Source organism: Malurus melanocephalus, unplaced genomic scaffold (genome assembly GCF_030028575.1).
Source record: "Malurus melanocephalus ecotype Western Australia unplaced genomic scaffold, MMel_1.1 scaffold_400, whole genome shotgun sequence".
Taxonomy (NCBI): domain Eukaryota; kingdom Metazoa; phylum Chordata; class Aves; order Passeriformes; family Maluridae; genus Malurus; species Malurus melanocephalus.
In genome coordinates, this window is record NW_026623632.1 from 554,585 (window position 1) to 568,175 (window position 13,591).

Below are 13,591 nucleotides of genomic sequence, written 5' to 3' on the forward strand. Positions count from 1 at the left end.
ACATCTTGTATCGACTATCTCTAATCCAGATTAATGAATTTAATGAGAACAAAACCAGTACAGGAAATAACGCTTTGCAACATGGATTATTTACACTTAGCTAGTCTTCAGACACAGAGGTCCCTACTTTTATTTCTGTTTACTTTTCCATCATCAATGCCCTCACACTTTCTTGATTTAGGTCAGACTAATCCTGACTAATTGAGCCGCTCCATCCTTCCGTACTAGTGACCTGGATTAGAAGCAAGAGATACATTCTTTTTGCAGCAAAGATTCCRAAGTGCAGAGTATTCGACACCTGCCTTAGCTCACAAAACATCCTCTATACTCCCAGTAAGGAGAAAGTCACAATTAGCCAAAGTAATTCCTTCTTGGCACACTAAAGCATGAACATTTTCATGCCTGTCATAGCTTCTAGTGTTATGTTCAGTCTGGAGAAGAGAGGAATTGGAAAATCTCATCTGAACTCCTTTGCAGGTACTGGGTACATCTTTTGTCAGACACCCTCAAAGGCCACATCTTAGAGTCACACCTATGCAAAATTTCAGTCTGCAAGAAATCCCAACACAACCCATGAAGTATAAGGATATGCCTGAAAAGATTATACTACAGTTTTGCTGTCGTAAACCACATGTTAAAACTCCAAGGAACACACAGTGAACCTTGTGAAGGCTCTGTAGAAGTGGCAGATAGATCCTGGATTATTTTAATCTGCAAAACTTCACATATTTATATCAAAGTGGAAAACAAAAAGGGAACAATATTTATACCGTAATATAACTGCTATAAAAGCACTAGAAATTATCTGGACATTTTATTCAGATTTTAAAAAAGGTCAGACAGCTAGTTTTGGGGGGTTTTGTTGGTTTTTTTTTTCTTCAAAATTCGAATTTATTTTTTCAACTAATTACTTGTGACATGTTTTGACATAATTTTGACATGATATACAGTTTTAAGCCTCCTCAGTGAACCTGAATTACAAAATTCAAATCTGTGAGAAGCAGAACCATCTGTAGACATTGTCTATATTTGAGAATTTCAATACCTGCCGACACCTGGTCTACTTCTCTAAAAGTCAACAGCAAATTGTTCACTCTGAAAACAGCAAGGGAGCAGAGAACATGTGTAATTTCCTCTGAAAAAGCTCCCCTTTTAGTCTCTTGCCTAAATGCCAGTATCCTAGAAAGAAAATCTAGGCTTGTCTTTCATTTAATCCACAGAAGCAGTGTGTGTTGCTCCATGTATGACATTTTGTCCATGTTATCAGAGAACATGAACATTAGTTTATTATTATAATACAAGAAAATCTTCTGATGGACATTTGATTAACAGTCTGCTACTGTCTCCTGACATATCAGATCTCAGACCTGAATATGATGATGTCTTTGCTAGCACAAATGATGCAGCACTGTCACTCACACAGCAGTGTTAAGTGTATTTTACAGAAGGAAAATAGCTAGGTCTTTATTTGCTCTAATTTAGGTACCGAAACAAAAAACAATGCAAACCTATGGAAAGACAAATGTGCTAAAGGAAAATGAATAAAATTTGACAGTATGAGATAAAAAGAAGCTTAGATTTGTCACAAAGCTCAGAATCCCCAAAGCTGCCTCCGTCAAAATCACAGAACTGTGTATAAAGATTCCAGTAGGAAACTTCACACAGGATTACCCACCCTTTGTGAAGTGTGACGTTTTGATTTACTGTTCCACAGCAGAAGGAAGAGTAGATTCTTACCTGTTTAGTGCAAATGCATAATGCAACCTCACATGGTGGTGGGAAGCCAAGTCAAAGGTGGGCAGTTTTTCTAAAGTTTTCACCAGTTTCACAATGGAATCATAATCCTTCCAAAAAAGGGAATAATAAAGTTTTAAGTGGCTGTACTGAGGTATATCTATATAAACCCCTCTTYGACCTAAGCAGATATTATTTCAGACTAAGAAGTATTTTCAGTCCATTAAAAGTTTTATGGTTTTAAGTTTCTTCAGTCTCAAACTGTAAATAGCGGGACACTAATCAGAGATGGGAATATRCACAGTATTTAGCACAACTGGGATTCCTGTGCTGCTTCAACATGGTCCTGTGGAAATACTAATGTATCTGTTTCATGATTGAAGATGACTTCAAAAACTAAACACATATYGGTGTTCATATTGTGCAGACATTATAAAGTTAACTGTATCTGAATTAAGGCATCCCAAACCTCTGAGGCACGTATGAGCAACAAAAAGAAAAGACTCTTCAACACCTCATTTTTTAAAGCAGCTTACTCACTGACATATTAAAGAAAACAAGAAAAAATTTAAAAAATCAAACTCATACCACTTCATAATGTTAAGGAGTAACAGCAGAAATTATGGATAACRAAGTAAACAACTACTAGCATCATTCCAAAAGCTGAAATGCCTGTGAACTATTTATATTTCCATAAGAAATGTCACAAGCTTTGGTGACAAAGAAAACATTTGCCTGTCAATTGGAGAATGCTACCATAGCCTTTAACTAGGACACACGACAGGATGTTTGCCACACAGCAATGCTGAGATGGAGAAGAGTTATTACGTGTCATGTACTTTTTAGATACTGTATAAAACAGCTCTATGCTATGTAAAAGCAAACAGTGAAGCTAGACAACAAAATAAAAACATCAGAGAAGACATCATAAATGATTTTTATTAGTGTGCTTTATCTACAGAATTTGTTAATAAAATCTGTGCAAAATGCACTAAAAAATTCTGTGAGAATGTAATTTAAATGTTTTTACTCTTASCAGTGAACAAAACTCCTACCTGGATGTCTCTGTAGGACAGCAGCAGGTTTATTACAATGTCAGCAGACAAGACTTCAACGTTATCTACCCGCTGTCGAATCCTTGCCAGCTCTGCTGCAAGCTCTTTGCCCGTGTAAAGCGTACGGGCTTTCCTGATGTCATTCAGAATGGATTCCCGGAAATACTGGCTGGAGAGGAACAATTTCACATCAGCAACTTCAGACAAGTCCCCTGCATTTTTTTTCTGGCCCCACAGCTCTCACACAATGTGTATGCAGAACATGTGTTAATAGAGCAGTGTCAATGGAGATATTTGGTCAAGCTAAACTATTAATTATCAGCTGGTCTGAACAGAAGGTGAACGAGCATTACATTTACCTTGCCAACAGGAATATATGTGTTTTACTGGTTGTACAAGAAGACAACTCACCTTGAACTGGCCTGTGCCACCTTCAAGAGCTGAATAAATCGATCCACCAGAGGTAAGCAGATAGGCCCAAGCAGAGACTCCAAACCGGGCGGCATCAGCTCTGTGAGTCCCTTCATGAAACTGCTGTCACAGCAGTACACCTTGTTATGTGGAGTTATCATGTAAGGGACAAATATGTAGTTCCCAGTGCACATCTGCAGGGAAACAAGGTGCAATACTTAGGGTAATTATGGCTTGACAAACCCAAGTATGAAASAACTGCATAAACTACCTGCAGAATTCCACCTGTTAAAGTCAAAGGGAGACATGCTGCTTACTTCAGCAAGACTAAATTTTGACTCATAAATTCAGTTTCCACATGAAATGTATTCTTTCAGGTTTCTGATCTGCTTCCTGTAAAATCAGTCTTTTTAGAAGTATCAAGTTGACTTTCAAATTGTAATTGGCACAAGAGCGAAACAATTCTAAGGTTACATCCTCACCACCCCGAAGGGGCAGATGGAATCAAATGAAGCTGAAGTGCACTCTTCTCAAGGTGGCAAATGATCAGAAGAAAGCAGTACGGTTTGGCTCACAGATATTTGAAACAGTAACACAATCTAGTTGCTCCACAAAAMGAAAACCAGAGAAAACTAATCATCATATGGAATACAAAATTACTTAAATAGTTTAGCATAAAAAACCAAAATRAAGTCCCTACTATGTAGCAAATATTTGTCAATAGGACTTAAAATCATACATAGTTCAGAATAATCATTTATGGAGCATCTTAGCATTGCTAAACTGTATTGATTTTTAGGTATCAATGTACCAGACATACTTCACCAAAAAAAAAGAAAAAAATTAAGTATCTTCCAAGAAAGAGGGAGGCAAGATGTTTGGTAACTGTGGTATGTGTGTGAATACAAATTTATACACAGAGAAAAAGTTGCTGGATATTTGAAGTTTAAAAAGTCTTAACTATGAGACCGAATACCAGCAAAATCAGGAGGAGTTCCTTCATTCATCTCTCAAAGCTCAGACTTCATTACTGAAGTGGCCCAACAACAAAAGCCTCAAGGCAGCAATTCTTGAGATTCATAATTTTGGTACCCCTAAATTACTTCCACAGTTAATTACTTTCTGGTCAGCTGCTTCTGCTCTCCCAAAAGTCAATATAGCAATGCCAACATCACTTCAGAGACTCCCCTGCCTAGGTGAGCTCCACCCACTGAGAGGGCAGTGACTGAATAATTTTGAACGCACAATAGCAGCTGTGTGCTGAAAACATGCATTTTAACATTTTTAAAACATGGAAGGATTGACTCAAGTATGCAAAATGTATCTGCACAGATATGTCAGTAAACACGTCTGTGTACTGACGTGTACAGGAATTATTTCTAATTGCACCCATCATACATGRTTTTCTTACATGAAACTGTAAGACTTCAATATAAACGTTATCCCATTGCAGCTTCTGAGTGATTTGTACAGTCTCTGTAAAATTTAAAAATAATTGGTGCAGACATTTACATAAGGTCCATTGAGTTCAACTGACACAGAAGTTGTTTGGAGATTACTGCAGACAGTGCCTTAAACAAGGGTTTAATTTAGTCTTCTTTTCCCAACCATTGCAAACTACTGCAGCTGAAAACCTAGGGAATATTTTTCTCTATGTGACTGCAGCAATTCCAAAGGAAAATTGGGAACTGGGAAGCATTTGACAAATTTTTTAACAAGTAAGTAAGGAGTGGGATGCCAGAACCCAAACTGGTTGCCTGTGCAACAGAGAAGAGAACGGATACTTCTATTCAAGAATATCTGAGCATGTAAGGCAATTACATGCATTCAACAGTGAATGGATGAACTTTTTATCCTGCTAAAATCTAATGAGCCCCACAGTCAAAGGCAGAGGGAAAATTATGAATTTGCTGGAACTGGTTTCAGCAATTACAAGAGATGGGTACATAGTGACTGGCACAAGAGTCACCATTATGCAAGGCAGACAATTCTCTGACTTTCCTTTTCTAGATAAAAGTGAGAAAGTCTGGGAAGTCAGAGTCAAGAAAAAGGGTGAAGATATCCAGAGGCAAGCACTTTACTTCCTAATATTTATTCAGTGCATTAAAAATAAATTCCAGACTGCTTACAGGAAGGCCTTCTCAGACCTCTGGCACACTGTTTCCAGTGCTCAGGTCTTAACTAAAAATCAACTCTGAAAATGGATGTTCCCATCCTTTTAAATTCACAAAAGCCAAAGTTTACCCTGGCAAAATGGTCAGGCCACCTACAGAGATAGAGCCTTAATTTTTAATTCTACAAGCAGGAAAATTACCCTTCCTGCAGAGGCCAAGTGCCCAGGTCCATTACTGAGCATGCGCTCTTAGAAACTCATCCAGAACGCATCCTCTGTAGAAGAACATATCTATTTCAGTGAAACAAGAGAGCCAGCAAAAGTTAGTTTCTATGCATTCTTCCTGTTAGCTGAGGGGGGAAAAAGAAAAGTTGGTTATAATACAGAGCCTGGTATAGAAGACATGCAGACTGTTGGGTCAAGCAGTTGGAAGCAGTGGACAGGGAAGAACTTAACCGTAAAAGACAGGAGAAAACACTATGTGGGAAGAGAAAAAAAAAAAAAAAACCTCACAGTTATTCAGAAGGCCCCCAGAGATCTCAGGGAACTGTCTCAAGGTACAATCTCACCCTCATATTCAGTAACAAGTAGTGTGAGAACACAGCRGCCTTTCCCTCAGCCAGGGCATTAATTTGGTTCTTAACCTAGATAGTTATCTTTTGTGGGAGCTCTGTATCTCTGAAACCTCTCAAATTTGGCTGAAGTTCATCAGACAGACAAATAGGCAGATGCAGAACAAAGGTGGAGGATAAAAAAAAACAGTACAAGCTCTAAGTTTCATTTCCTTAGGAAATACACTTAAAAAAAAAGTAGAAAGAACACACATGCAATAAAGCTGAGAAACACAAGAAATATTGACCTCAGTTTCACTTCTCTAGCTAAAGAGTACAGGAGATAGGTATTTAACAGCTGAACCTAACAAAGGCAGACATGCAGTAGCTCTGGTGTCAAAAGAAAAACAAAAGAATCAAAAGTTATACATTATTTACTAAAGGTGGTGGTGGAAAAAAGATAGCAGTGACGGCAAAGCTGCTTTTGTGTAACAAAGTCTGTAGTCTCCTACTGTGGAGAAACATACTGTGTCACCATCACAAATTCTAATTGCCAAGAGCCCAACTCCAACTGTACTTGGGCTGTGATTAGGGTGGGAGCCCAAGAGGACCAAGTTGTGGGAGAAGCAGCTGTGGAACTACTCTAAATGTCAAACAACTCTAAACCATTTTCCACAAAGCAGTGTGTGACTTGCTTCTTTGCTCATTCCCAGGCAATGCAACCTGTCTCCATTACTTATACTTCTTTCTTGTCTTTTTTCTTTTGCCAAAATATAAACTATAACTTAAGTCAGAAAGGATCAGGTGGTCTTCCTGACCTAGGCTTCCCATCTGTTCACACAGTGCTTCATATTTTGACTTAGTGCATATTACTACACTTGAAAGATTAAATATATTACATTTATTCTATTAAAATCTGCCCAGAAACACTCCATCCCAACTCTGATCCCACATAATCTGRTATTTTTCCTAAACCTAAATGACTTCACTCTATATTTTAAGTTTGTTAAGCACACAAGACAAAATTGTAGGTTTACTTGATCCATTCTTGTGACTAACCATCTTATATATAATGAAAGTAACAAAAAGAAGCCTTTCAATAAAACCAGGATATTTTTGAAAGAGTAGCATCTTAAATCGAATTGTTATATTCCATTACATCAACTCCCTTTAAAAAACATGGGTTGAATACAGGGGCTTCAAAAGTGGGTGGGAACAGACTCCCTAATCAAGAACAGGTGCTGCAAGTTTCATTTGACAACCCTCTTTACAAAACCCTCATTATTTAAAGTCCAAAAGCCCAAATTGCACTAGTGAAAGTTACAAAGGGCTCACAGGGCACCTAASTTGGATGTTGAAAGGCATTACTGAGAACACCCAGGGCTGGGACAGCCCAWAAGTGTGCATACAGAGTTACATTAGACAGGTAATCCTGGCCTCAGCTCTCAGATCAGCTGAACTACTTTTATCTGGAAGATAGAAACATCTTTGAAGGCCTTGGGCCAGCACACTCAGTACCTGGCAACACCAGGTCATTTTGTGACAGACTATCCATGTACGCCCATTCCATCAAATCACTCAGAAGGCAGAAGTGCTGGCTGGCACCAGTTATACACACAAATGCTTACAACTAAGTGACAGAATCTATAATTCATTTTTGCGAATGTTTTAATTTTTCTGTATTTTCCTAATGCGCATTCCTCACTTACTGAGGATAAGTTTAACAATTCCAAAGTGTGAGTAATTTCAGTTAAATTGAGATGTAAGATCATCTTAATAGCACTATAATTACAGAATTTAAGACAAGGCTGCTTMTAGCTAGACCTACTGATTACTGGAGAACTGAACACCTCTTTCTTGTTCAATATAATTTCTCAGCTTCTGAAAAGAAATTAATACAGCACCTACCTATGTTCAAGAGATAATAAAAAAAAATAGCATATAGTTATATTTTAATGATCASAGTAGGAACATAAACCAGCCCTTCTTTCAATATTGCCCTCTTTCTACAGAACTGCTACTTGTGAAAAGGGCAGCCCTTTTGGACTTGAATGTGGAGACCATGTCTTCTTAGAAAGAACATCATGCAGTATGATAAACACTGTTCCCTTCCTTTGCAAAGAAGTCTGATTTAATATAAAAGATTTTTTTTTTCTGAAAGTTGCACAGATTAAAAAGACAAGGTGCTAGACTAAGGGGCATTTGAGTTCTGGCCAATTCATTCTCATAYCTTGAATTTTTCTTCAAAAAAAAGGGAAAAACTCTAAAAAATCCCAGGAAGTCAGTGATGCACAATCCTTTCAGTTCCCTAAGGCTCTTTACTAACACTGCTCCACTGGAATCATTTAACAGTCAAATCTGCAAAAACAGAGGAAAACTGCCTTTAAAGTCAAGAAATGTCAAAGAAAACAAAAATTCTCCCCCCCTTRAACTAAACCCATTACACTTTAGCCATGGATGGGACAATCTAGCACAATCCCATCTACTTGCCAAAGCTTCAGGTCAGCAGCTAATATAACTTTAAAAATTTAAAAAATAAAAAAAAAAAAAAAAAATAACTTTAAAAATTAAAAAAAAAAAAAAAAAAAAAAAATCAGCTGAATTAATAAAAATAGCCATATCTCTCACAGTAGGAACTGTTCTTCCTGCTGACACTCCTCTAATTAAGGGAGCTTTTTTCTGTTTCTCCCACTCACCCTTTTGAGAAATATCTGCTTTTATTTCACTTCTTCTGGGGAAGTTRTTTAAGTAATTCTCTGATGGCACATGGTCTTACATGTAGCAGATGGGAAAATCTTAAACCAAGTTATTAAATCTATTCCTTCCATGCCCCAAAACACAGTAAATCAACATGCGCTGATGTTTCAATGAATACAGACTCAGTTTGGGTTTACTTCAAATCCTACTCACATGAGTTATAGCCTTACTACTGATTTCAAAAGGAACTTAAGTCAGCCTCACACCTCAAATGAACTGAAGTACAGAGATTGGATTTACTCTGACAAATACAGCATTCTACTGCAGCCATGCTACATCCTAAATGCTTGTTAAAAAACACCCTATATGGTCCTTTCATCATATTCACATAGGAAAAAATGGTTACCAACTTTTTCAAATRAAGGTATGTGTCAAATATATTAGTSAAGAATTCAAAAAATTAAAGAACAAGGAAGAGATAGTGTTGTACCATAAATAATAAATACTGCAGTTATCATTATCAACAAAACATTTACTGAAGGTTACTACACAGCATTTTTATATACTTGGATATCAAAAATCAAACAAATCTCTTGTTGGCTAGATGAAGAGTATTAAAAATATTTACCCCTATTTCCATGGTGAAAGAAAACATTAGTTAAACATACCCTATGGCACAGTTCTAGCAGCAACTATAAGGAGATTGTGAGCTTGCAGATGCCTCCAGAATGCCTCATCTGGAGGCACAGAATAGGTCAGGCTGGATGGAACTACAGTGGGTCATCTGGTCCAACCTCCCTGCTCAAGGAGGGTCATCCTAGAGCACATGGCACAGGATTGAATCCAGGCAGTTCTGGAAATTTCTCCAGCCAGGGAGACTCCACAGCCTCTCAGAGCAATCTGCTACAGTGTACGGTCAYCCACACAGTAAAGAAGTTCTTCCTCGTATTCAGGTGGAATTTCCTGTGCATCAGTGTCTGCCTGTTATCTCTTGTCCTGGTCCTTGGCACCACTGAGAAGAGCCTGSCTCCATCCTCTTGACACCCTCCCTTCACCTTCAGACACTCATAGACATGGATGAGGTCCCCTCTCAGTTGGCTCTTTTCAATGCTGAGCAGGCCCAGCTCCCTCAGYCTTTCCTTGTAAGAGATGCTTCCGTCCCTTCATCATCTTTGTTGCCCTTTGCTGGACCTGCTGAAGGAGCTCCATGTCTCTCTTGCCCTGATAATCCCAGACCTGTATGAATTCTCGCACTCACATTAAAGGAGTGCTACACCACACTGTCTCCCAAGCTACACCTTAAACAAGAGGCAGTTACGAATGGCAGTAAAAATTACAATCATAGAATCATAGAATGGTTTGAGTTGGAAGGGACCTTAAAGATCATCCAGTTCCAACCCCCATGTCATGGCCTGGACACCTTCCACTAAACCAGATTACTTAAACCCCCATCCAATCTACTTTAAACACTTCCAGGGACGGGGCATCCTCAGCATCTCTGGGCAACGTGTTTCACTGTCTCACCACCCCACAACAAATAATTTCTTCTTAATATCTAATCTAAATCTACCTTCTCTGAGCTTGAAGCCATTGCCCTTTGTCCTAYCACTACAATCTCTGGTCCCTTCAAGTGTTAGAAAAGGAAAACACTACTAAGGGTGCCCAGCCATGAAACACTAACCCTGTTGTTAAATTGCTAATGCCTGCGAGTCAGCTGCCCAGCAGAACAGTTTCCCAGTGCCTCCAAGGGCCCTTCTGATCAGGCCAGCAGCTGCACTGCAGTCTCACACCATCCACTGCTCCAAACTGGTGCAAGCAAGCAGCCCGAACAGAAAGATGTGCACTGTGTCAAGGTGGAACTTACTGCGATGGATTGCAAACCACACATAGAATACATGCACATTAAACACTCTCAGATTCATAAAGAAGTCAAATTTAAAAAAAAAAAATATTTAATAGACCTGAACTGTCCTCTAAAAGTGGTAAAATTTAATCTGTGGAGAAATATGATGGCATAAAAACTGGTTAGCTAAAACTAGCAAAGTAGTCATGAACTGTAACCTTTATAGCAACATGACTGAAACTCTTTACTAGTAATTTCTAGAATGCCTCTGCTGCTTGACTAACCTCAAAAATCAGATAACAGCAAAATCATAACTTAAGCTTTCAACCAGCAAAGTAACTACCTCCTGTTAAGGTGTCACTCCCTGTAAAAATGTATGTTTTTGGTATTACTGGAACATTTGGAAAAGGTCCAACTAAATAGCTATAAAACCACATATAACAGGAAATGAGCCTATCTTATCTTGTACTACTCTGCCCAGACAGGCTCCAGGCAGCTTATCCTAGCTATACAACATTGTATTGACTATTATTAGGAGCCACAAAAATCCAATCAGAAGAACAAAAGAGGTGGCAATGATGGGTTTTTTTAATCCCACTTTTTTTAGGGATACAAGGTTCAGGAARAGCAAACACAAGGCATTTCAGTTAGACATATATATATATAGATACACACACACACTTGTTTTGCAACCTTTTTAATCCCTGGTCCTGCTATGGGTAATGTTTGCRTGCTATTAAAAAAACATATTCTAGAACAGCAAGACTGAACTCCTTGTATATTCATACATTAATTTCTTTTTTTTCATATTAGAAACCTCACAGGACTATTTTTGGTAAGGGTTGGCATCAGAATCACGACTTCTCAAGAAGAGAACCTCTGTCACACCCATTTTTCTAAGAGTCTTATAATTTATGAAGAAATACGATTTTCATGAAGCAGGCATTATATTCAATAGTTAAGCATGCACCAACATTGTAAAAGTCTACTTCCAGGTAATTTGGCTGACATTATGCCAAGAAAATGAGGAAAAAGAGAAAAACAAAATCAGTTGCAGAACTGCTAAACCCGTTTCACTGATTTCCCTGTTCGAATCCCAGGGAAAATACTTCCTCCCAGAAAAGATGTTATGTGGGTGTGCTTGAAAACATCTGAGACTTTCAAGGAACACATTCTTTTTCTGGCATGCACTGAAACATTTCTAAAAGTGATAAATGACAGTGTCACAGTCACCTATCCAAATTTAAACAGAAAACAGAACAATCCTTTCTGAAACAGAAGAAGACCAAGTTATCACACCACTCCTTGAGCTTCAGGGACTGTCATCTAAAAACAGGACAGGACGACATCTCCCCTTCCATCTATTATACCAATCATCTCCTGCTGGTTTCCTGCTAAGAGAGCTCTTCCCCCTACCCTCCCAGGAACATTACATTAGTCASACATCATTTTCCCTAGGTCCTGGGCCACCAGAACAAAAACACAGAATGTAATACATTCATTTACAAGAAAGGCCTTACTGTTCTCTTTCATTTTATGTAAAAGGCCTAACTGATCATTTATCCCACTTCCATTAGAGAAAGGCAAGATATTTTTTTGTCTAGCACATCCTTCACAGCCTTCTGTGAGTCTCTGAAAAGCAGTTTTTGGTTAAGAGCTATACAGAAATTCTACAGGGAAACCACTTTGCTTTTTTGGTTTTTTTTAACCAAAAAAAAAAAAACCAAAAAAACAAAAAACCAAACTGTAATTTAAAAAGCAGCATTAGACCAAAGCACAGACTGGTTTTGAAGCCATCTTTAGAAACCCCATGCAGAGAAAAGTTTGCATCTTTTTCAGAGAGTCATATTTCATACTGGCAGAAGTATTTACTTAATCCATTAATTTCACTATTAAATAAAGAAGTAAAATCAGGAATGCTGTAGTTTTCATAGCACTGTGGAAAATAAAACCTGGCCAATTTCTGAAATAAAATACTTCATATGCCCCTTAGAAAATTTTTTTCAAACATATGGAATTGTACAGCATACAMATAGCACCTCAAGATTTCGGCACAGCACTGACTAACCTCTATGAAATTATATCTTAGCAAATGTGGCTACCAGTAAGTCAYGAAGTGAAGCCAAGAACAACTCTACATGCCAGATATATATTCTGACATGACTGGCCCTGCTGCTCCAGAACAAACCACACTGAAAAACAGCGTTCTCCCAGCCACAAGTTTGCCTCCCTTGAACTTGGGAGTGAAAAAGGGAAGGGAGAATCGCACGGTCAACCTCAGTAATCGGAGAGATGCCAAGATGCAGAAACCTACAGTTTAATGATTGGCAGTCAGACAGACCACAATCTGCACTGCACTCAGATTAATAGGCTCCAGGACTCAACTTGTAGAAATGAATACACACATATTCTCCCTTTATAAATGTACTTTATACACATGTATATACATACATATAGATATACATATGTATTTTCATAGCTACAGCCATTCTAAAAAGAGCAACAGTTTCCAAATAACTCCACTTTCTAACAGGCTATTTCTTAAAAACACCAAAGAACATTGTACAGAAAAAGGCAAGAGAAAAAAAATATGTAATCAAAATGAAAAATGCAAATGRGTGCGAAATAATATGACAGACAAGTAAAGGCAGCAGGGAAAATATCACTGATAGATAGAGACAAGGTAAGAAGTGAGCCTGGTACCTAGCAACCAAGTGATATACTCAGATTTGCTGCTAGAATTTCCAGAATTTTGCACCTAACTCTGCAAAATACAGTAGGAGAGTGTTAAATGATTCAAGTGGAAAACAGAATATAAACAACATTAAATGAAACAGAAGCTTGGAATGTTTATAATTCAACTGAAATCCATATATCATACTTACATTATTCTTCTGGCAGATAATTTCCTGAAACAAAAAAAGAAAAAGAAAATAATGTTGATAGCACAAGGGAAAAAATCTAATTAGTATGACTTTCTAATCTTAATGTTTGCATACATAACAAGAAAAGGTTTGTTGACAGATGTTTTCTATGCCTGTCAAATCAACATAAATGAGGTACTGTCTCAGAAGAGACAAAATTGCTATGGAACCAAGTAGATAGATACAACTTATATATACATAAGAGCATACATACTATCTGCATGGGTATGTACATATATATACATATACACATGGCCCTCCAT

At 37.8% G+C, this 13,591-nt stretch overlaps 1 protein-coding gene across 1 annotated transcript in view; it reads right to left on the minus strand.

Annotated features, from left to right (window-relative positions):
* Positions 1 to 13,591, minus strand: part of MAP3K5 (mitogen-activated protein kinase kinase kinase 5) — a 100,763-nt gene that overhangs the window by 56,104 nt on the left and 31,068 nt on the right. Inside the window, exons 3-6 of the mRNA XM_057379283.1 lie at positions 13,290 to 13,313; positions 3,201 to 3,394; positions 2,790 to 2,958; positions 1,738 to 1,844 (exon numbers count right to left, since the gene is read on the minus strand). Coding sequence (XP_057235266.1) covers positions 1,738 to 1,844; positions 2,790 to 2,958; positions 3,201 to 3,394; positions 13,290 to 13,313 — 494 coding nt within the window. The remainder of the gene's footprint in view (positions 1 to 1,737; positions 1,845 to 2,789; positions 2,959 to 3,200; positions 3,395 to 13,289; positions 13,314 to 13,591) is intronic.